The 23,089-nt window shown below is 38.5% G+C and overlaps 1 protein-coding gene across 2 annotated transcripts; it reads left to right on the top strand.

Moving 5' to 3' along the window:
• The first annotated feature begins 1,613 nt into the window (after nt 1–1,613).
• Nucleotides 1,614–22,994, top strand: adipor1a (adiponectin receptor 1a). 2 transcript variants are annotated; one of them, XM_088338581.1, is made up of 8 exons: nt 1,614–1,754; nt 5,179–5,394; nt 5,478–5,600; nt 12,772–12,943; nt 13,065–13,251; nt 14,950–15,137; nt 17,334–17,527; nt 20,692–22,994. In XM_088338581.1, exons 2-8 carry the CDS (start codon nt 5,248–5,250, stop codon nt 20,818–20,820), a joined length of 1,140 nt encoding a protein of 379 aa, XP_088194707.1. In that variant the 5' UTR covers nt 1,614–1,754; nt 5,179–5,247; the 3' UTR covers nt 20,821–22,994. The 2 variants fall into 2 exon arrangements, with proteins under 2 accessions (XP_088194707.1, XP_088194708.1); XM_088338582.1 differs by lacking the exon at nt 1,614–1,754 and adding an exon at nt 1,844–1,973.
• The last annotated feature ends 95 nt before the right edge of the window (nt 22,995–23,089 follow it).

Here is a 23,089-nt window from a genome sequence, read left to right as displayed (position 1 = left end):
AACTCAAAAGTGCTGTATTAAAAAAACGTTTAATGTACAATAAGAAAAAAAATCCACGCATTTTCCCCACCAAGAAAGCCAGATAGACAAAAAAAAAAAAAAACACACTCAATGGCTGAAATAAAATTATTGGTTTATTTATTTCATGTCCACATCCTACCCTGATTTTAAACAAGTACTTTAATTACTGACTTTAAGTGTTTGCAATCATTCAACTAAATAAAATGAATTATTTTATATTTTAGAAAACTTTTTTGGGGTGACATATGCTGTTTTCTTGTGTCCACAGTGCAATGTAATCAACTTTCCCAAGAAGTGTAGACCATGAAATTATAAATATATAATAAACTACACTAAACTTAATTTCATTACGCAGATAAATGTTCTTAATTTATATTTTTACTTGCTATTTTGTTCTAATTCTACACGTCCCAGTAGTATTTCCTTATGAAATGTGCCCAATAAAACTACAATTCCATAAAAGCCATTTACAGGAAGTGATTGATTTGATTTTGGTGAGATTTCAACTTCTGAAAAGGTCAACTTCAACTTTTACTCTTGTTACTTTTTATTTTAAATGTGTTATAGTTGTGTAAGTCACTCTTAAGAGTTCTACCCTATTGTGAAAAATGTTCATTGAGAATTTAAAAAAAATACACTGAAAATTTAGGTACAATATTCAAGTTTTGCTAATCTTTTGAAGTTTAGCTAGTTTTCAGTTGATCAGTATAAGAGTTACTACTAAATTACTGTAAAATGGCACTGTTTAAGAAAACAAGCTAGAATTATAATTGTATGCATCCCTGAGCTATGTACAGGGTTGGGTAGGGTTACTTTAACTGGATTACTTTCATTTACGTTTGGATTACTCCAATACCAAATATGCTAATAAAAGACAAAAGAAACTAAATATGAATACAATTATGACTCACAACACGTGCTAAGCTTTCTCTCCTGGCTTTGATCTCCGGCAAAACTAACATAAAATGCGACAGAAACAAAATGAAAATAAATCCAAACAGCTTGCCAACATCATTTTTGCCGTTCCATGTATTCCGTTACTCCCCAAGCCTGCACAAAATTTTGTTATTTTATTCATATTTAGTTTATTTTGTTTTTTATTAGCATATTTGGTATTGGAGTAATCCAAAAGTAATTGAAAGTAATCCAGTTAAAGTAACCCTACCCAACCCTGGCCATGTATTTCTTAATGTTGAACATATTAGTGTTGAATAAAATAAAAACATGACACATGGGATTTAAAAAAAAAATATTGACACCAAAATGTTGGAGCAAAAACGATAACCCAAATACTGTAAATTATCTATCTTTCCAACCTGGTCAAATCCCTCGAGAGGGATGATCGACAGCAAGACAAACACATACACGAAAAAAAAGAAAAGAAAAGGGGAAAAAAGTAGTAAAAAACAAAAAATAAATTGACCATGGCAAACCCAAATGCCAAAACACCCAAGCAAGTTAATGCTGTAATACATTTTAAAAATGAGGGAATAATGTACATAGACATGGCGACATAACTTCCCCTTTTAGCATACTGGATTTTTTAATAAAGCGATAGCTAATCGGGCAAATCAGTCTAACTTTTATTTTGTAGCATTTTGTATAAAAATCAATGCTTTTCTTTTGAAGGTCGCGGATTAGGCATGCGGAAGAGACCGCAACTTCCGTAAAGGATTGTATTTTGTTTTTTTGATTAATAATTCACCTTCCTGGTTTGAAGACTACCTTATCAGGTAAATTGCGTGTCATTGGTGATATTTCGATTGTGAGTGTCTTTTTTCTCTCTCTGACAATCCAAATTAAGGTCCCGAATTTGACACAGAAGTGTCGCTTGTTTGCCAGCTCAGCGCTAGCTTAAATGTAACGCTAGCGACGTGAAATATGGGCGATCTGTCATTGCTTGTCTTTTTTCCAAATTCTTGTCGCCGAATTGGGATCTGCTCCGTGACTTAGTAGGTCAACGAAATCGTTTGAGTCGCTCCGAATGTCGGCGTTTTACATTTGTTTACGTTTTGTTTTGTGTCGGTTAGACGCTTTGCTCGGTCACATCCGTTGTTTGTCTACCGACCAGCGTTTGCTATGCAGTTTCCAATTTGGCGTTTTCTTTGTTGACATTTCAGATTTGACCCATTATCAAAACCATCGATTTGAGATCTTTTAACAGTTTTTACACTCGGGTAGATTCGTTATTAGGTTTCTAAAAATGCATTCTCGGGGATAGTAACAATAATCTATCCACTATCTCTTGTATTGATTCTCTATGATATTTACGGGAGAAAAAACTGTATTTTGATGCAATAGCTGATCCATATCTGTAGAACAAACTTTTCAGTGCATGCTGTACGTTACAGTAACCCCCGGGGTAAATGGTCTGCATTTATATAGCATTTTTCAAGTCAATGAAGACCTCCCAAAGCGCTTTACAATGTGCTTCACACTTACCCATTCACACACAGACTCGCACACCCATAGCGGCCATGCAGTCATGCAAGGCGCCTACCTGCTTATTTTGGGACATTAGGGATTCAGTGTCTTGCCCAAGGACACTTCGACATATAACACGGAGGAGCCGGGAATCGAACCTGCGATCTCTTGATCCCAAGACGAGCGCTCTACAACATTTATCCACTGTGGGGGTATGGCAAAGTGAAATTGCCGTATTGCGAGGGGTATGCTTTCAGAACCCTAAGTACCCAAGATAAAAACAAATAAAACTAGTTAATAGTAATAGTAAGTACTACCAATGTGTTATATGTGTCTAAAATTAACATTGTAAATAAATATACACGAATAGAAAAAATGAAATTGTATTTACCTTTTGTGTGACGTGACTCAAGTAGGTCAAGTAGAGTAGCAGGTGGACGCAGAAGGAGGAGGAGACAGCGATGGAGAATTATATATGAAAGTGATTTTAAAACTTCCACTTGCGGGGATTATCATGGCTATATGAGATTTCCTTCATTCTAAATAAATTGTCTCCATCGTCGATCGGTTATGGTCATGCAACTTAGCATGGTGGATTATCTTCATATTTCTCGATAGTTGCAGGCTTCCTTTCTATGGATATCAAGTTTTTGTTTCTTTCTGTAGCATCACTGCATGCGATGGGACCCCTAGCTATTAGATACAGTGCAGAAATTTATAATATTCTGTCACCCAAAAGTCTTTACAGAGCACAAGATATTCTGAAGAGAAAGGCATTGTGGAGGTAGTTCAGCCAATAGCATTTCTTGACGCAGACCATTATTTTATAGATAGATAGATCGATACTTTATTCATCCCCGCAGGGAAATTCACATTTCCAGCAGCATCCCTGAGCTAAGAACAATATAATAATAAAGCAAAGAGAATACAATATACAAATACCCAATATGACCAATAGCAAACAGACATCTTAGAGACGTAACTTGTCATATGCACGAACACCGCAAAGTTTGAATTTTGATTTTTGCTCCTCTGGAAATAATCTGTTTATGATGCTGTCTAGTGGGGAAAATGTGGTAAAGAGGCACCAAAAATGTCTTCTTCAACACGTTAAAGTGAAATTGTCGTAAGGTGGGGACGCCTTCTACTGGGGTTGTACTGTAGTTGTCGTTGCATGGCATCGCGCGAATATGAAATAAAAAAAAGGTAACGGGAGGAAGTGGTCATTGTTGGGCAAAACTGACATTGTTAATTTCACCTTCTGTACGGTAGGACGGGACGATATTCTCTTATCTTATTAGCCCCTTGTCCTCCTTGCAAAATCAAAATCCATGGAAGTCTTCTCACCTCATTTTGAGCATCTATTAAAATCTAAACATCTGTTTTTCTTTCCCTCTCTGTGTTTGACAGTTAACCGTAACCAGTGGTTGCCTGGTTGATTCAGTGACAAATATATTTATTTAAAGCATCGTGTAGATAAGGATCACTAGAGAAAACAATTTGTAGTATCATGCAACATGTAGCATTATTATCATTTTATGTTTTACACAGGCTTAATAGTGTTGATAGTAACAAGTGCAACTATTCATCCATTATTTGCACAGCTTATCCTTAATTGAGTCGCGGGGATGCTGGAGCCCATCAAGTGCAACTAGTAATTAATTAATTGCCAACTAATTGATTATCCAAATATTTTCTGTGTTTTCAATGGAATAATCATATTTGTTTTGGATTCAAATTGTATAAATTCTCACAAATCCAGTGTAAAATGTTATTGTCTTCGGTGGTAGAGGAATGATTATTTTTGTTTTCGTTTGATATCAAACAAATTTAGAAGTGGAAACGAAAACTCATAGGTCACACTATGGTTACTGTCACATATTTTAAAAAGTCTTTAATTTTCATCACATGATAAATGTTGGTTTATTTGTGGAAAATAAACATTTGGTGAGATTTTTGAGTTGATATTGGCCAAACAAGTGTCTAAACTATCATTCTTTGACAACATGAACCAAAGCTATATTTTATTTATAATTTAAGGATTGAAATGAAAACTTTTTAGTTGATTCCATTCATTAATTGATCAACAGAACATATGACAGATTTTTTGAATATGATTATTATCTTTTTTTTGCACTTTGAGCAACAATAATGTCAGTTTTCCGCAGAATACCCGATGTTTGACTACATATAGAAAGCTGATGGTAATGGGTCATAAGAGATTTTTCCCTAATCGACAGTGGACAAAATGTTTTTTATAAATGTTTTTCTGTAACTAGTTAGAAGCTGTGTAGTTGTCGTATTTTCCAGACTAGGCGCACTTAATTAAAAAAGTAATTCCCAGAAATTAGAAGCTGTGCCTTATAATCCTGTGTGTCCTATAGACTGTAAATACAGTAAATAAAATCAGAAATGCATAACTATACAATGAGCTGCTTCTTCATACGATACACATTTATGAACGAATCGAGTTGATTTAATTGGGTAATCGCATTTCTTATTATCTGTATGTTCTTTTTTTTTTTTAATGCAACCCTGTACTTTTAATTCCATGCGCCTTATAATCAGGTGCGCCTTATATGTGGAATAAATAGCTCCCAGAGTAATATTATAAGGGTCCGCCTTGTAATCAGTTGCGCATTACTGTCTGGAAAATATGGTACATGTTTTTTTTTCTTCTTTCTCTGTTTCAACTAACACATCATTGACTTTAGTACTTTGCATTTTCCTCAGGAGGAATTTGTAGTGTCCATTTTTGAGCAGAACACAGGGACTGAGAGTGGGTCATCAGGCAGTCTCCCTATGTCAGGCCGAAACGGGTCTGCAAGTGATGCAGACTGCCGGATCTCAGGGGAATGCCATGTCCCGGATGTTGAGCTCATGGAGTTGGGGCCGCTGTTGGACGAGGGAGGGGCACACGCATCATCCTCCAAAAGTATCCATCCTGAGGTATGATTTTTGTTTTCTTAATCCCCTAACAGCCAAACTGAGAAAATTGTTTGTGCTCAGCTTCAGTAATCTTTTCTTTAAAGGGAGCGTCCATGCTCGGGGATGATGAGGAGGAGGAGGATGATGATGATGAGGTAGGAGAGGTTCTGACTTTACCACTGCAGGCACACCACGCCATGGAAAAGATGGAAGAGTTTGTACACAAAGTGAGTGCATCCCTCCATGTTACACACAGTATAATACCATAATTTCCACACTATAAGGTGCACCGGAAATATAAGAATTACCCCCAATAGTCTTTTGTCATATATTTTTCATACTTCAAGCATGCTGGACTACAATCAGAATGAAATTGAGACGACAATGAAGGCCAGTGTTACAGTATATTGTTGATCAGTCGATAAGTGTCACCCAAATTGCAAAACATCAGATGCAACCGGTATTGAACCCGGGTCATGGCTCACTGCCGAAACTTAATCACTATACCACCAGTAATTCAGTTGACGTAAAAAAATGCATTTCATTTCTCATTATCACAATACTTACACTCATGGTTCCAAAAACACTGATTTGCATAGTGCATTTTGTCCTGCATTCTGAAAATCACTCCACTTCCTCACCTGTGCATCAATAAAGATGTAGTTTAATATGTATACTTACGTAAAAGAGCTATTATAGTATTTTGTTGACAAGCGGTTTTCTCCATTCTCAGTAGTGGAGAGACTACCTTTTTATATGTCACTTAAATCACTGGTGGTCTCGCGCTCTTACTTTCGCGACCCAGGTTTGATTCCCGATGCATGCAGTGTTTAGGACATTTTTGGTCACAAATTTACGCTCTACAGTAATGCAACACGGATAAATACTGTATGCATTTCCAACCCTATACACTGTTTTTGTGGTATATAAGGCGCATCAGGTCGGTTATAAGCCACACTTTCAAATTTCTGGCCAATTTACGTTTTTTAGGTGCGCTTTATAGTCCAGAAAGTACGGTACATTGCTTAACACGCAAACTTGGGAATTAAATCGAAATCAAAGATAAAGGAGGAGAAAGTAATGTGTCACCCATTTACCAAGAAATATCACAAGGTGTGGCAACAAACAGTTCACACTACTTGTCAAGTAGGGCAGATATGTAATTTGCATGGATCCACCCATTTTTGGAACAGCAAATTCTGGTTTTGAAACTATGTACATTGGAAAAGTAAAAAGTTTAACAAGTAATCCTATTGTTGTTACCTGTTCAATTTTGAAAAGATGTTCCTATTTATTTGAACAAGCACAGCAAAATCTGTCAAATTATTCTATATTGTTAAAGAGACACTGTGTAATAATTGACCACTGCATGTTGCTTTATTGTGTAGTGCAAATGAAAATAAATGCTGCAAAGCACAAGGAAGAATCAAAACTAGGAGCCACATAAACATGTAAAATTGACAGAATAGTCTTGTTTACTACTCCACTTACATAGACTTGCTTACGATTTAACCAAAGGTGCAAGTTCTAATCTATTGTGTTGCGGGCTTGGGTTGTTGAAATGTGTGCTTAAGAAACTGTTGCGTCAATCAAGATGTTGGTTCGGATTGAAGATTGTATTCGGCTGCTTGGAGTGATCGATGGTTGGGATCTGCTGTACTGAATTTGACCGCCAAAAGACGATAGAGGCCCCATGAAGGCAGATGTTTATCGTGTTTGTTGGCTTTTATTGGGGGTGCCTTGACACAAAACCTAGCTTAAGACACCCGAGGAGGCCTAAAATTACAACCATGTAAATTTTCACAAAAATCGGTACAGACAATTCGGAGTCTGTAAGTCCGATTCAAACACACACACATATAACTTGGGATTTATGAAGTAGAAGTTTAGATTTATATAGAGCAGGGTTCATGGACCTATGGCTCTCTTAATGATTAAATATGGCTCAGAGTTTAAAAAAAAAAAAAAAAGAAGCAGCACAAATATTATATTATATTTTGTCTTCAAATATGTGGTGTGGCTCTCGCTAAAAATAAAAAATATATATATCTATATATACTTTATTTTTGCTTTTAAGGATCTTTAGTTCAGTGTTCCTGACCCCTGCTCTGGAACTATCTTACTACACTTAAGCCGTTTTATATTTGTAAACACATACTTTGTGTGTGACATTCATTCCGTTCTTCCTCAAAGTCTATTGGCTGGAGCTAAGCTATATTCAGCAAGTGTTTTATTTACTATTATTATTCTTTTAAATTGGTAAATATGCAAGTTCCACTAATTTGCTACATCATTACTTCCCAACAACTCCTGTTTTCTGGTGATTATTCACTCTTCTGTTCATTAAAAGCTAAAATGCCCCAAATATACAGTGAAGAAAATAAGTATTTGAAAACCGTGCTATTTTGCTATTCCTCCCACTTAGAAATTATAAAGGGGTCTGAAATTTTTATCGTAGGTGCATGTCTACTGTGAGAGAGATGAAATAAAAATAAAAATCCAGAAATCACAATGCATGATTTTTTAACAATTTATTTGTGTGATACAACTGCAAATAGGTATTTGAACAGCTGTGTATCATCTAGAATTCTGACCCTGAAAGACCTGTTAGTCCACCCATTAAAAGTCCACCTGCACTCCATGTATCATTCTGAATCAGATGCACCTGTTTGAGGTTGTTAGCTGCATAAAGACACCTGTACACCCCATGCAATCAGTAGATAGATAGATAGATAGATAGATACTTTATTCATCCCCGCAGGGAAATTCACATAGGACTAACTTGTAACATGGCGAAGACCAAAGAGCTGTCTAAAGACACCAGAGACAAAATTGTACACCTCCACAAGGCTGGAAAGCCAAGCAGCTTCGTGAAAAAGGTCCTATGTTGGAGCACTCATTACAAAATGGAAGAAGCTAAACATGACAGGCAATTTTAATCGAAGTGGAGCCCCGTGCAAGATATCACCTCGTGGGGTGTCAATGATTCTAAGAAAGGTGAGGAATCAGCCCGGAAATACACAACAGGAGTTGGTCAATGACGTGAAAAAAGCTGGGGCCACCGTTTCCAAGGCTACTGTAGTTGTAATACACTAAGATGTCATGGTTTGAAATCATGCATGGCACGAAAGGTTTCCCTGCGTAAACCAGCACATGTCAAGGCCCATTTTTAGTTTGCATATGACCAATTGGATGATACAGAGGAGTCATGGGAGAAGGTTTTGTGGTCAGATGAGGCCAAGATAGAACTTTTTGGTCATAATTCCACTAAGTGTGTTTGGAGGAAGAAGAATGAAGAGTACAATCCAAAGAACACTATCCCTACTGTCAAGTATGGGGGTGGTAGCATCATGCTTTGGGGGTGTTTTTCTGCACATGGGACAGGACAAGTGCACTGCATTAAAGAGAGGATGACTGGGGCCTTGTATTGTGAGATTTTTGGGAACAACCTCCTTCCGTCAGTCAGAGTATTGAAGATGGGTCGTTGCTGGGTCTTCCAACACGACAACGAGCCGAACTACACAGCCAGGAAAACAAAGAGTGGCTCCGTAAGAAGCATATCAAGGTTCTAGCATGGCCGAGCCAGTCTCGAGACCTGAACCCAATCGAAAATCTTTGGAGGGAGCTCAAGCTCTGTTTCTCAGCAACAGCCCAGAAACCTGACTGATCTAAAGAAGATCTGTGTGGAGGAGTGGGCAAAGATCCCTCCTGCAATGTGTGCAAACCTAGTGAAAGACTACAGGAAACATTTGACCTCGGCAATGCAAACAAAGGCTACTGTACCAAATATTAACATTCATTTTCTCTTGGGATTCAAGACATTTCGTAGTTTCCATTTTCTTTTTCGCTGGCAACTGTGTGGACATCAAAGCAAGAATTTAATTGTTTAGGGAAACGTGGTTCTTTACTCTGCATATGACAATAAACACTTTGAGTTGAATTGAATTTAAAAATAGACTCATCACAGAAACATCAAGATCAGTCTGAAACGAGATACTGGAAAAATATAAAGCCAAGGTAGCTCACCAAAGTCGTCCTGGAGCCACCACGTTCAATAATAATATGCAACCACAGTACTCTTACATCCGTGAGTGTAGTAAATCAAACTGTGTAAAATATTTACACACTCCAAAACACGCAATAATGCTGACAAATAAAAGAAAAAATCCGCAGAGAAGTCTCTCTGAATCGATCGACGTTGGTTGTTACTAGCTGTCTGTTTTAGCCCCATAATTCCTGTTTACAAATACAGACGAGTAAAGAATGTTTTCTCCATGCCAAAGGGCTACCTAACAGTGATTCACATTCATTGGGGCGACCGTAGCTCAGGAGGTAGAGCGCTCAGGAGGTAGAGCGCTTGTCTTGGGATCAAGGGATCCAAGTTCGAATCCCGGCTTGTCCGTGTTACATGTCGAAGTGTGCTTGGGTAAGACACTGAACCCCTAATACCCCTAATAAGCAGGTTAGCGTCTTACATGGCTGCAATACAAGGCCGCTATTGGGAAATGTGAAGCACACTGTAAAGCGCTTTGGGAAGTCATTGACTTGAAAAGCGCTATATAAATGCAGATCATTTCATTTCATTTTTTTTTTTCGGCCAATTAAGGCTTTTTTTGTCCTGCTTTAGCCTATGCAAGCCTTTAAATGCTAAAAAGGATCTGCCCACTTCACCTCTGAAGAACTTTAGCCAATAGTGACCGATTCAAAAAATGATTGACACATTGGTTTGGAAATGAACAGTCGGTATATACACCGCGGACTACTTCGCCTACGGGGGAAAATATAGTCGGTGGCTGCTTGCCTTAATTGCGAGACCTTGCGACTTAATTTTGACCATATATAAGGCACACGGTATTATAAGGCATATGGTCAGCTTTTGAAAAAAATGTAGGCTTTTAGATGCGCCTTATAGTCATGAAAATATGGTATTTTCTTCACTGTATGTACAAAAAAAGAGAGACTGCTACAAGTTATGTTATTTCTATTATAACAAGCTACTTTAGTCAAAGAACAACAAACTTGTGTTGTTTTGTATTTTAGATCTGAGAACAGCTTTTCTGTACCACATTGTTGTCCGACTGGATTTTTGTAAGCACTTAAGTATTGTTTGTTGTTTTATGATAATTCAAAAAAGGAAACCCTTAACATTAGCGCCTACTAATAAGCTTGTCAGTTATTGTCAAACTATATTGCAGCTTTTTTAGCATGTCATTACAATATAGGTAAAGGGTGTCCCAAAATAATTTACACACACCTTGACTTTTAATAGCAATATACTTTTTTTCTATTTCAGATTTTTGTTTTTGAGTAAGAATGGTTTTACAACCTTTTTTTGCACATTCTTAAAATGTGAAAACATGTGAAATGCAAAGATGTGTTGGCGCATCTGTGTGTGGCACTCTTTGCGCGTCAACTTTATTTTTACATTTCTAGAATGTCTTCGGAACATTTTTCTTGTACGAACTTAAGCCCAGTACCCGCCATTCTTAGTCCTCAATCAAATATGAAATATTCAAAAAATCTTTAGAACGAGAGATCGACAGACGGGTCGGTGCAGCGTCTGCCGTCATTCGGACCCTGTACCGGTCCGTCGTGGTGAAGAGGGAGCTGAGCCGAAAGGCAAAGCTCTCGATCTACCGGTCGATCTACGTTCCTACCCTTACCTATGGTCATGAACTGTGGGTTTTTACCGAAAGAACACGATCCCGGATACAAGTGAAATGAGTTTTCTCCACAGCGTGGCTCGGCTCTCCCCTAGAGAAAAGGTGAGAAGGTCAGTAATCCGGCAGGGACTCTGTGTAAAGCCACTGCTTCTACGCATTGAGAGGAGCCAATTGAGGTGGCTTGGGCATCTGATAAGGATGCCTCCTGGGCGCCTCCCTCAGGAGGTGTTCCGGGCATGTCCCACTGACAGGAGGCCCCGGGGGCGACCCAGGACACGCTGGAGAGACCATGTCTCTGGACTAGCTTGGGAACACTTCGGGATCCCGTCAGATGAGCTGGAGGAAGTGATAGATAGATAGATACTTTATTTATCCCCGCAGGGAAATTCACACTTCCAGCAGTATCCTTGTGTTGAAAAATAAAATAATAGAATAAAAGATATACAAAAAGTGGCTGGGTATAGAGACATCTGTGCTTCCCTGTTAAGGCTGCTGCCCCCGCGAGGCGACCCCAGATAAGCGGAAGACGATGGATGAATGAAAAAAATCTTTATTGGCCATATAATTTCAAACTGTGTATACACTTTTTGGGGACCTGTATTTATGTACTCATTACTTTGTTTTTCGCTTTTGGCCGGGGGTTTCAGCTTTTCCTAATTTTTTCTTTCATTGCATCCCAAGTTCAAAATCCATCTCCATCCATCCATTGTCTTCCGCTTATCCGGGGTCGGGTCGTGGGGGCAGCAGCCTTAAAAGGAAAGCCCAGACGTCCCTATCCCCAGCCACCTCCTCCAGCTCATCCGACGGGATCCTAAGGCGTTCCCAGGCTAGCCTAAGGACGTAGTCTCTCCAGCGTGTCCTGGGTCGCCCTCAGGGCCTCCTGCCAGTGGGACATGCCCGGAACACCTCCCGAGGGAGGCGTCCAGGAGGCATCCTTATCAGATGACCAAGCCACCTCAACTGGCTCCTCTCAATGCGCAGGAGCAATGCCTCCCGTGTGACTGAGCTTCTCACCTTATTTCTAAGGGATAACCCAGACACCCTGCGGAGGAAACTCATTTCAGCCACTTGTATCTTGGATCGTGGTGTGCAAATTAGTTAAAGTAAAGTGTCCAGTATTGTGCAAATATGCAAAGTCATGGAGTGTGTGCAGTCTATTGGGAACACCGCTTATTATATAGTCTCATTGCTGAAGGAAGGACCTGCGGAACCGCTTCTTCACACACTTGGGGTGAAGCAGCCTGTCACTGAAGGAGCTCTCCAGAGCAGATAGTGTCCTGTAAGGGGGTGGGAGATGTTCCTAGTCATGGATGACAGCTTAGCCATCCATGCCTCCTCTCTCCTACCACCTCCACTGAGTCGAGGGTACATCCCAGGACAGAGCTGACCTTCCTGATCAGACTGTCCAGTATTTTCCTGTCAGCAGTCAAAATGCTGCTCCCCGAGCAGACCACTCCGTAGAAGATGGCTGATGCCACCACGGTGTCATAAAAGTTCTTAAGGAGTGCCCCCTGCACTCCAAAAGACCTCCTCCACCTAGGCAGATAGAGTCTAGATAATTTAGTCAACACCATAGCATGACTCCTTGTGATTGATAGCTTTGAGGTAATTGGGTCACAAACTGTGGTCCTCGAAAGGCCGAAGTCTTACACATATTAATGAAGAAAATTGTTTTCTGATCCTGTTCCGGTCCAGTTTAGATTAGTCAAATGTTTTGTTTCCTGTTTTTTTTTAGGTCTGGGAGGGGCGCTGGAGAGTTATTCCCTTCCATGTCCTGCCAGAATGGCTTAAGGACAACGATTACCTCCTGCATGGACATCGTCCCCCCATGCCTTCATTCCGGGCCTGCTTTGGAAGCATCTTCCGAATTCACACCGAAACCGGAAATATTTGGACTCATCTGTTAGGTAAGCATCCAAAACCTTTTTTTTAACTTTAATACACGGATTGTATCTTTTTTTTTGTGAGCTCATATTCCTCACGAGACATCAAGAAAAAGGATCGGCAAACTGTTGTGTTCTCCCTCAGGGCTGATTTTATTCCTGTGTCTGGGCACGTTAACCATGTTGCGACCCAACATGTATTTCATGGCCCCGCTTCAAGAGAAAGTGGTGTTTGGGATGTTCTTCCTGGGAGCTGTGCTTTGTCTCAGTTTCTCCTGGCTTTTTCATACTGTCTACTGCCACTCCGAGAAAGTGTCTCGCACCTTCTCCAAGTAAGAGCTCAACCACTTTCCATAAATATCTTTTTTAGTTCCAGAGGTAAAAAAAAACAATAAATCATCATATTAATAATCTGTAAGTGTCTACAGTCTAATTTATTTTCATGAAATACTAGTGTTAAAAATGTTAAAGGTATAAAGGTTTGGCCACAGAGTTAAAACTTTAAAGATGTTGTAGCTCTCCATTCTATGTCTTGTGCTTCTCTATCCTTTTTGTTAAAGCTGATTTACTTTTGAGTTATAGTTACTTAAACTTTGGAGTTTTATTTCCTTTTAATCACCTTTAACTCTCAAGTAACACTTACATAAGCTTTTGATTTGAAGCTTTAAAGCTGCTGTTTTTTGAGTTAAATTTTAAATCTAAGCCCACCTATTGGGTTAAAGCTGCTTAAACTTTTGAGTTAAAGCAGTTTTATTTCTTGAGTCAAAGTTCCTTAAACGTTGGAGTTATGGTTTATAAGTTCCTGTTATGTTTGAGTTAAAGCTTTAAATCTATTCCAACTATTGAGTTAAAACGACAAATGTCACAGAGTTAAAGCTTTAAAGGTGTTTCCATTAACACGTTTTGAAAGCCGTTTTAAGTCTTGAGGTGAAGCTAGCTACTGTTTCAGTATTTAAAGTGGATTTATGCTTGAGTTAAAGCTACAGAAACTTAAAGTGATAAATCAGTGTTACCTCATGAGTAAAACCTATTTAACTTAAACGTCTGGGTGAAAGGTTTAAAGCTCCTGTTATGTAGCTGCCCATTTTGCACATCTGGTTAGCTACTCTTCTTGCACTATCGGCACTATGGTAAAATGCTATACGTAGCCAATTACAATACAACTTTATTTATATCTGTACATTCAAGGAAACTGTGGGGGTCAGATGCATCGACATTTCGTTCTGTATACACGTGTACTAGAATGACAATAAAGTAGATCTGAATCTGAATCTGAATGTTTGAGTTAACTCTATATTTACTCAAACTATTGAATTAAAGCTATAAAGGTTTGGCCACAGAGTTAAATCTCAAGAAGTTTTTGAATTTTGAAGTTTAATCTTAAACAGTTGAGTTAAAGCTTCCCCATGGTGTTTTAGACTTTTGGTTAAAGCTTGAGTGCTGATTTATGTTTGAATCAAATCAATTTAAACATTTGACCTAAAGCAGCTTTAACTCTTTCTTCATTCAAATTTACTTAAACTGTTGAGTTAAAGCTGTATTTTAACCCTTGAGTCTAATATTTTAAGCCGTTTTAGTGTTGAATGAAACTTTTCATTCATTTTAGCCTTTTAGTTACAGCTTTAAGGAGGATTTATGCTGTAGTTAACGCTACTTATACTTTCCAGTTCCAGCAGCTTTAAGTCTTAAGTCACAGTTACCTAATCTTTTAATGTTCAAAACTGATGTTACGTCTGAGTTAAAGCTTTAAAGCTACTTTAACTAATGAGTTTAGGTTTTAAAGCTCCTATAACGCTAAGCTTTGAAGCTTGTATTTTTTTAAGCACTATTAAACACATTGAATCACTTTTGACCAATGAAATATACTTTTATTTAATGTATATATACATGTTTCAAGTACAATGATAAACATTTTCTGGAAAAAAAAAAAGATACCCATCAGACTTTATTTAAAGCTCACTCATGATCTATTATGGTAATAATCCTCCACAGAAATTATACACATTTTCTTTTCTTTGTTTGTCCCTCAGGCTTGACTACTCAGGCATCGCACTCCTCATCATGGGTTCCTTCGTGCCCTGGCTGTACTACTCTTTCTATTGTTCTCCTCAGCCACGACTAATCTACCTCACCATTGTTTGTGTGCTCGGTATCGCCGCCATCATCGTGGCCCAATGGGACCGATTCTCCACACCTCGACACAGACCAACTAGAGCAGGTGATACCATCATACATTCAAGTGCAGAAACTGTTATTATGTAATGCTTTACAGTAGTGCTGCAAAGATTAGTCTACAATAATCGAATGAACTCCATTATCGACAATTAATTTGAATTGTCTTTAATGTTATTCTTCATTTTCCTCTTGCTGAGGTTTTGAGTTTTTCCTTGCCCTCGTGTTGGGTATTAGATCAGGGGATGGTGTAATAAGAGTCTTTGGTCTGTGCAGCTCTTTGAGACCTCTTGTGATGAAGGGCTACACAAACAAACATGACTTGATATCAACGATTTGAAACATCGTATGCAACAATATTAGACGGTACACTCCAGGGTAAAACATGTAATAGAGACTTTGAAGAAAAAAAAGATCATAGACTATCATGATGATTGGGCAATGAAAACTAACCGTAGATATAATATTGCAATGACAAAGAAAAGTGCATCGTAGAAATAGTGCAATGAAAAGAAGTCAAGTCATGTTAATTAATATAGCCCTAATGGCAAGAAGTCTCAAAGTGCTGCACAGATTATAAAATAATACTGACTATTATTACACAATCCCCTGATCTAAAACCTACATGAGGGCAAGGAAATACTCAAAACCTCAGCATGAGAAAACCTTGAAAAGGGACAGCACATTAGGTAATCCCCTTCCAGGCACACCAGGCTGCAATGGATGTTGCAAGGACATCAATACGCACTACACATACATCGTTGACATGAAACGGGCATTCATATACTATAGAATATGATTGTAGTGCAATCACATTTAGCTGCAGCAATTTAAAAAAACCAAATATGTCACAAGGTATATACAGTATTTTCACAGTTTCTTGTAGTAATGTATATTTTCACAGGTTTATTTAGCAAAACAAAATACGGGGAAACGAAAAACATATCGCAAGATACAGGTAAGAAGAAGCTGTCTCTGAGCCTGTTTGTCCTAGTTTTTAGGGACCTGTAGTGCTTACCAGAGGGCAACAGGTCAAGAATATGTTGGCCAGGGTGGGAATTGTCTTATGTCATGATAATGGCTCTGCTACAGTATCGCAAGCCAGCAATGTCTTCTAGACTGGGCAGAGAGCAGCCGATGGTCTATTGGATTGTGTTGATTACTCTGTATGTTTTTCCTGTTTGTTGCCGTACTTACAGCATAACAGATCCAAACGGTAATGCGTTATGCTAGAATTATTTCCACAATGGCTTTGTGTGCTTTGTACTAGTTTCATAAGGCACATTTTTCCAACCGAGTGAGGCATCGCTACACGAATATAATCTCTGCTGGATAGCATTTGTCTTGAGCAGTAACATACAGAAACAACGGCATCAACATCAAGTATGTGTACCAAAAAGTTTGGAAGCATTTTAGCCTGGAAACATCGGATAAAAAAACTCTTTGCAAAGCAAACCTTACATATGAAGGCAGTACCTTGACACACAATATCTAAAGGGAGTTGAACGATATGGAGTCTGACTCGCCTTAGTAAGATTCAAGTAGCATTCAAGCCAATACGAATTTGATAACGTGCATTGTACATTTTGTATGCGTATATTTTGCTATAAAAGAGAGTTTGAGCGTCATGCCAGACTGTGCCTGAAAAACGTATTTGAAATTAAATGCATGCAGTCCGAAGAACAAACATCAGTTGTTAAAATATTAAAAACGACATATTTCAGTTGTTAAAACCTTTTTAATTCAAATTGTTGAGATTTTTTTTTTGTACTTTTGTGACAGACTTCACAGTTGCCTACTAAAAATACACATATTTGTTTTATTTACTGTTCCACATCTGCTAATGAGTATGTTATTGGTTTACAGGGATTAAAAAGGTTTACTTTATTTTAATTTATTATTTATTTGCCTGTCCCTAAAAAAATGAACCGAGGTTTATTATGGATTTATGTCTTTACCGACCGAATACTGTTCATAGTTGATAGGGCATTTAATTTTTGCACAAATCTGCAGTATGTTCAATATTCTTCATTTTACAAGTTTTTTATGTGTTTTATTATCATTTGCCACATAATTAAATCAAGTTCATGCTAAATTTAAACAAAATTAAAATTATCCGATTAGTTGTCTTATCATTTCAATAGTCAGTGACTAGTCAACAAGGAAAATAGTGAGTTGCAGCCCTACCTTGTAGTGTTTTAAATGAATAAATGAAACAATGTGCTGTCTTGGCTTGTTTTAGGTGTGTTTATGGGCCTTGGACTTAGCGGCATTGTTCCCACAATGCACTTCACTATCGAGGAGGGCTTTGTTAAGGCCACCACTGTTGGACAGATGGGTTGGTTCTACCTGATGGGGGCCATGTATATCACTGGTGCTGGTCTTTATGCAGCCAGGATTCCTGAACGTTATTTTCCTGGCAAGTGCGACATATGGGTAAGTATTGGCATTTTTGTCCTGATTTGAATATATATATATATATATATATAATGTTCTTCTATAACTCTTCAACTTTCTATATGTTCTGCTCTGCATTCAGGTTTTTCAGATTATTCTTCTGTTTTGTCTTGTACTGTAGTGCCATTTTACATTAAATTCCTTAATTACAGCCATTTTAGCTCCACGAAGAATAAACACAGGTTTACGAGCAATGTCTCTTAGAATATTTTCACCCTCTCGTCAGTTTTGAAGGGCTGTTTTCCGAACCAACGTGTTGTGTTTGCACTCGTCAGGCTACAGCTACCGTAACTCGATTGATGCGGGAACATTTTCGGGAAGTCTTGTGGTGGCAACAGAAGCGCTGCATTGTGGGATCTGTTGTTTGAGTGTTTCATAGAGCCGGGCCATTATAGTAGATGTATATGAAATGCTTTCCCGGGCCGAATATACTTACACGCCGGGCCCGATGTGGCCCGTGGGCCATGAGTTTTACACCGATGCTCTAGATCAGGGGTCAGTAACCTTTTCGGTGTGGAGTGCCACTTTCAAATTTCCTTGTACATCAGTGTTCCACACCGAGATCAATGACTTGCACAACATTTTTCTAATATCCGACAGAGCTGTAATTTTACACCAGTCCAAATATACAACATGGATGTACATTTCAATCGTATAACTCGGTGTTTTTCAACCCCTTTTTGAACCAAGGTACACTTTTATTCATAAAAAAAGTTCCGAGGCACACCGTCCGTCAAAAATGTTTGAAAATTAAATGATGTCAAATGTTTCACTGTACAACCTCATAAGCAGATTAGTATATAGAAAGAAGAAAATAGTACTTAAAATAAAAAAGAATGATTTGCTTTATGTTTTTATTTTTTACAGTTAAACAAATTAGGTTATTAAATGTACTGTGCTACTTCAAGAGCAGATATAGTACATAAAAAGTATATAAAAATCTACTGCCACCTACTGATAAGGTTGATTATTACAGTTCCTCGTCTGAAGATTGCAAAAATTCTGAATAATGGCCTGATCTTTTGGAAAGGTAAAATTGGGCAAATTTCAGCGGCACACGAGACAAGGTCTCACAGCACACCAGTGTGCCCTGGCACACTGGTTGAAAAACACTGTTATAACTGACCAATTTATCTTCCACTATTCTTGTTCGTCATTCAACTAAAAAATGAACGTGAATAACAAGTGGAAAGGCCTGTGGCCATCCATGAAGGCAACTTTTTGCCACAAGAATTAACCAGAATCAACCATTCTTCATGAACTACAATCAAAAAACAAGTGCTATGGACAGCTACCATACCATTCATCAATGATATGAAAACTTGAAATAACAACAGCAATGCAGAAGGCACACACGCGCGCACACACACACGCACACGCATCTTTAAAATATTCGCCATCAGTAAATCGTTTTCTGTGCTTTGCAATGTGATAGCTTGCTTCAGTGGTGGTGTTTTTAGCAGTGACAAAGGTCTTCAGCGTCTGTGTTTTTTTGTCGTACCTGACCACTGCACGTTTTAATGTCTCCGCCATGTTAGACCCGTCCTTGAATTAATGTTCGTGTTTCGTATCGTAATGACGTTTAACACTTGCTGTGCGAGGTACAACGCTCTCGAGGCATAATGCACAAAACAGCACGGTCACATTTGCACAAAGCCTCATTCGAGAGGTTTTCGCTCTAGGAGCCGTCATGATTCGTTCATTTATCGCGCACGTGTGTTTCGTTGGTTGGGTTAAAACACAGAGCTCTCCTCTGCGAGGCGCCGCGCAAACACACGCTCACACACGAAGCAGAGGAGGAAAGGCGCTAACCTAAAGCCTCTTAAAAACACGGCACGCAACTGAAAATGTCTAAATTTCAGGTAAATGCGCTTTAAAAAAAAAAGAAATCATTATTATTTTGCCGTGCGCTCGCGTGCCACTGGTGGCACGTGTGTCATAGGTTGCTGACCCCTGCTCTAGATAGTACTCTATATTTACACGGAATCTTTAAACAAAGAGTGCCATCTTCGAGGAATCAATCAATATAACAAGGGCTTCATGGAGTTTCATTTATCTTCCATTGTTTACAGTTTACTTATGAAACGAAACGTTAGACTTAGAGAATTACATGTTTTGGTATCAAAACCAATCAGTTTTATCAAATTTATAACATTTTTCATTTTTTTAAAATTACCGTATTAAAATATGGGGCAATATTTTTTCTTTAAGCTCGTAACAAAAAGGTTGTCCCATTTCACATATACAGACTTTTTCTAGTACTGTATTTTCCAGACTGTTAGGTGCAGCTAAAAAACAAAAAAAAGATTTGCCAGGAACTCAGAAGTGCGCCTTGTAATCTGTTGTGCCTAATAGTCCAGAAAAAATAGTAAATGGAAATGCATATTTACAATGAAATGCCACAACTTACAATAACCATTAATGAATAATTCAATTCATTTTAGTGGGGATACAACACTTCACATGTTTCACTGAAAAATATTTTTCTGACTTTTTATGCAACCCTAGCTTTTCCAGTAGTTTTAATTGATACACCTTAAACTCTGGTGGACCTTCTAAGAAATACCGTTAGCATACCTCTAGTTTTGAATGTGGACCCTAATATGGTGCACTTTATTTATTTGTTAAAAAGCTTGTCATCGTTTTGTAAAACCCAAAAAGTAAAATATTACTAACATTTCAACCTTGACATAAGTACCCGGCGTATTTACGATTTCCAAAGGTAAACCGGCCGTGTGTGTGTGTGTGTGTGTGTGTGTGTGTGTGTGTGTGTGTGTGTGTGTGTGTGTGTGTGTGTGTGTGTGTGTGTGTGTGTGTGTGTGTGTGTGTGTGTGTGTGTGTGTGTGTGTGTGTGTGTGTGTGTGTGTGTGTGTGTGTGTGTGTGTGTGTGTGTGTGTCGCTTTTCCGTTTTGTCTCTTTTGTTGTTTTTCTATCTATTACTCGTTCCGTCTTTTACTCTCGTATCTCATCTTATCTCTTCTTGATCTCTCTATTTTAAGTATTTATATCTTCATTCTAGCTCCATCTCCATTTATCTCTATCCCTCTTTGTCTTTTTAATCTTTCTCCTTTCTCTATCTCTCTTATTCCCCCCACCCCATCGTCTTTTTTTAAAACATAATTTTGTATTTTTTTCTCTTCCAGTTCCACTCCCATCAGATTTTCCACGTGCTGGTCGTGGCGGCGGCGTTTATCCATTTCTACGGCGTTTCAAATCTGCAAGAGTTCCGCTACGGCTTGGAGGGAGGATGCACAGATGACACTCTACTCTGAGAGGCCGAACTGTGACTCCTTTTCATAAGAAGCCCCTAAACCCCCTCCCCATCTCCCCGCAAATGTAACATGCACACGTACACAGAAAACAAAGGCTGCTGCAAGTCCTTATAGTCACTTAGGATCCTATTATTTTAGTTCTTGTTTCATCTAATGGTGTGAGGGCTTTAGGGGTGGGGTTTGTTTTCTCCTTTTTGGCTTATTTTCGCTCAAATCAAGTAGCATTACCAGGCCGACAAGCAGCTAAGAAGATCGTCAACCTTTGCGACATTGTCAATAAAGGAACTTGAAAGTTGGATTCAAATCAGGTCAATTAGATGTAAAATGTACCTCCCTCTACAGTGCCTGGTGAAAGTACTCGACCCCTCCCCTCGCCCACCCGAAAAGTTGTTATCATTTTGGCACTTTACAGGCTTCAAACTTAAAGCTAAAATAGTAAAAATGATTTCTAAGAATCGACAACATGTGAGTCACAATTGTTGACCCCAAGTAATTTCAACATTTTGTATTATGTATCTACAACAAAAAGACTGAAAAGTAGGTTTTGGAAAAATATTGGCCCTCTGTTATCTCAGCTTAGCCAACTGACTTCAGAAGTTCCCTGATGACTTCTGAATGATCAAATGTCGACCTAAATGACTAACAATGACAGAGTGCATTAAGTCTCAGTTTAAATGCAACTGCTCTGTGATGGGCTTAGTGCTCTCTCTAAGCAGACATTGGAGAACAGACAGCATTATGAAGACCAAAGAACACACCAGGCAGGTCCGGTATAAAATTGTGGAAAAGTTCAATTTAGGAATGGGATAAAACAAAATTTTGCAACATTTATACTTCTCCCAGAGCTCTGTGTGAGCAATAATTTCAAAACCCACAGCAAAACCTACAAATACCTGGCCGTCCCTCTAAACTTTCAGCCTAAACCAGGAGAAAACTAATCAGAGAATCAATCAAGAGGCCCATGATTATATTGGATGACCTGCAGGCATATACAACTGAGCTGGGACAATCTTGTCCATAAGACAACATTTAGTTGTACTATGCATAAATCTGCCCTTAATGGAAAATTGGCAAGAAAAAAAAGCCATGAAAGCGTACCATAAAAGGGCCGGATTGGCGTTTGCAAGAAGCCTCTTAGGAGACAACAATAACAACAGTTCTCTCGTCAGATGAGACCAAAATGTAACTTTTTGGGCTGATTGCAATACGTTACGTTTGGTGTAACAGTAACACTGCACATCACCATGAAAACACCATCCCACTGTTAAACATGGTGGTGGCAGCATTATGCACTGGGGCTGCTTCTGGTAGGATCATTAGAGTTGATTGGAAGGTTGATGGATGGAGCCAAATACATATAACAATTCTGGCAAAAAAATCTGTTTGAGTCTGCAAGAGACTTGCGATTGGTGCGCAGGTTCACTTTGTAATGGGTCAATGATCCTATACATAAAGCAAAATCTGTTTCAAAATGGGAGAAACTTGGAGACATACAGTACCCCAAAAGACATGCGGCTGTGATCACAAAAAAATGTGGTCGTACAAAGTATTAACTCAATGGGAGCCAATATTTTTGCAACGCCTACTTTTCAATTCTTGTATTGTTAGCAAAATATAAAAAATGAATAGATTTGGTTTCATTTCACAATGGTTTCACACGTTGTTGATTCTTAATAGTAAATATTTGTAAGATTTTTTATTTTTATTTTAAGTTCGATACGTTTGCAAGGCACTGTATCCGATGGCCATTAATACGTCGTGCTCAGTCCGGCCATTACGTGAAATAGCGGGAAGATTATTCTCGGGAGTGCTGTAGCAGGTGGAAAACAATCGTTCTATCCCGTGTCGTGTCACTCGAGAATCGGGGATGAATGTACAAGTATTTAGACGCAGAACAACAATTCAGGTCAATGTAGATATGAAAAAGGTGTCCGTGCATTTGTATGTTTATTTGGGGGAAATGTTACATATAAGTAAGGATGTGGCCAGCCGTTTTATATGCTAACAATTCTTGTTAAACCATTGGTTCAAATATGGTGCACTACCAAAAGAAGGTAGTACTCCGAAAGACTAGATTATGCACAAAATGAAATAACTAAGCAGAGAAGTCTTAAAAGAAACGGTTTTAGTGCTGTCAATTGTTTTTTCTCACAGGCGGCATTTCATGTGTGGATATTTCATACGTGAATTGTTCATCATGGCATTGAATTTTTAGAGTTCTTTTTCCCACTTGATACATTCCTATGGAGAAAAAGGTACCAAAACATAT

Source organism: Urocampus carinirostris, chromosome 6 (assembly GCF_059441175.1).
Source record: "Urocampus carinirostris isolate Australia breed hairy pipefish chromosome 6, RoL_Ucar_1.0, whole genome shotgun sequence".
Classification (NCBI taxonomy): domain Eukaryota; kingdom Metazoa; phylum Chordata; class Actinopteri; order Syngnathiformes; family Syngnathidae; genus Urocampus; species Urocampus carinirostris.
Note: the sequence above shows the minus strand (reverse complement) of the source record. Positions and strands in the feature narration are given on the sequence as shown.

Bases quoted from the DNA above. Each gene is read 5' to 3' on its own strand.
- adipor1a (XM_088338581.1), top strand. From the start codon at position 5,248: ATGTCAGGCCGAAACGGGTCTGCAAGTGATGCAGACTGCCGGATCTCA. The intron at 5,601-12,771 runs GTGAGTGCATCC...GTTTTTTTTTAG, and splicing joins TGGAAGAGTTTGTACACAAA to GTCTGGGAGGGGCGCTGGAG. The intron at 17,528-20,691 runs GTAAGTATTGGC...TTTCTCTTCCAG, and splicing joins CTGGCAAGTGCGACATATGG to TTCCACTCCCATCAGATTTT.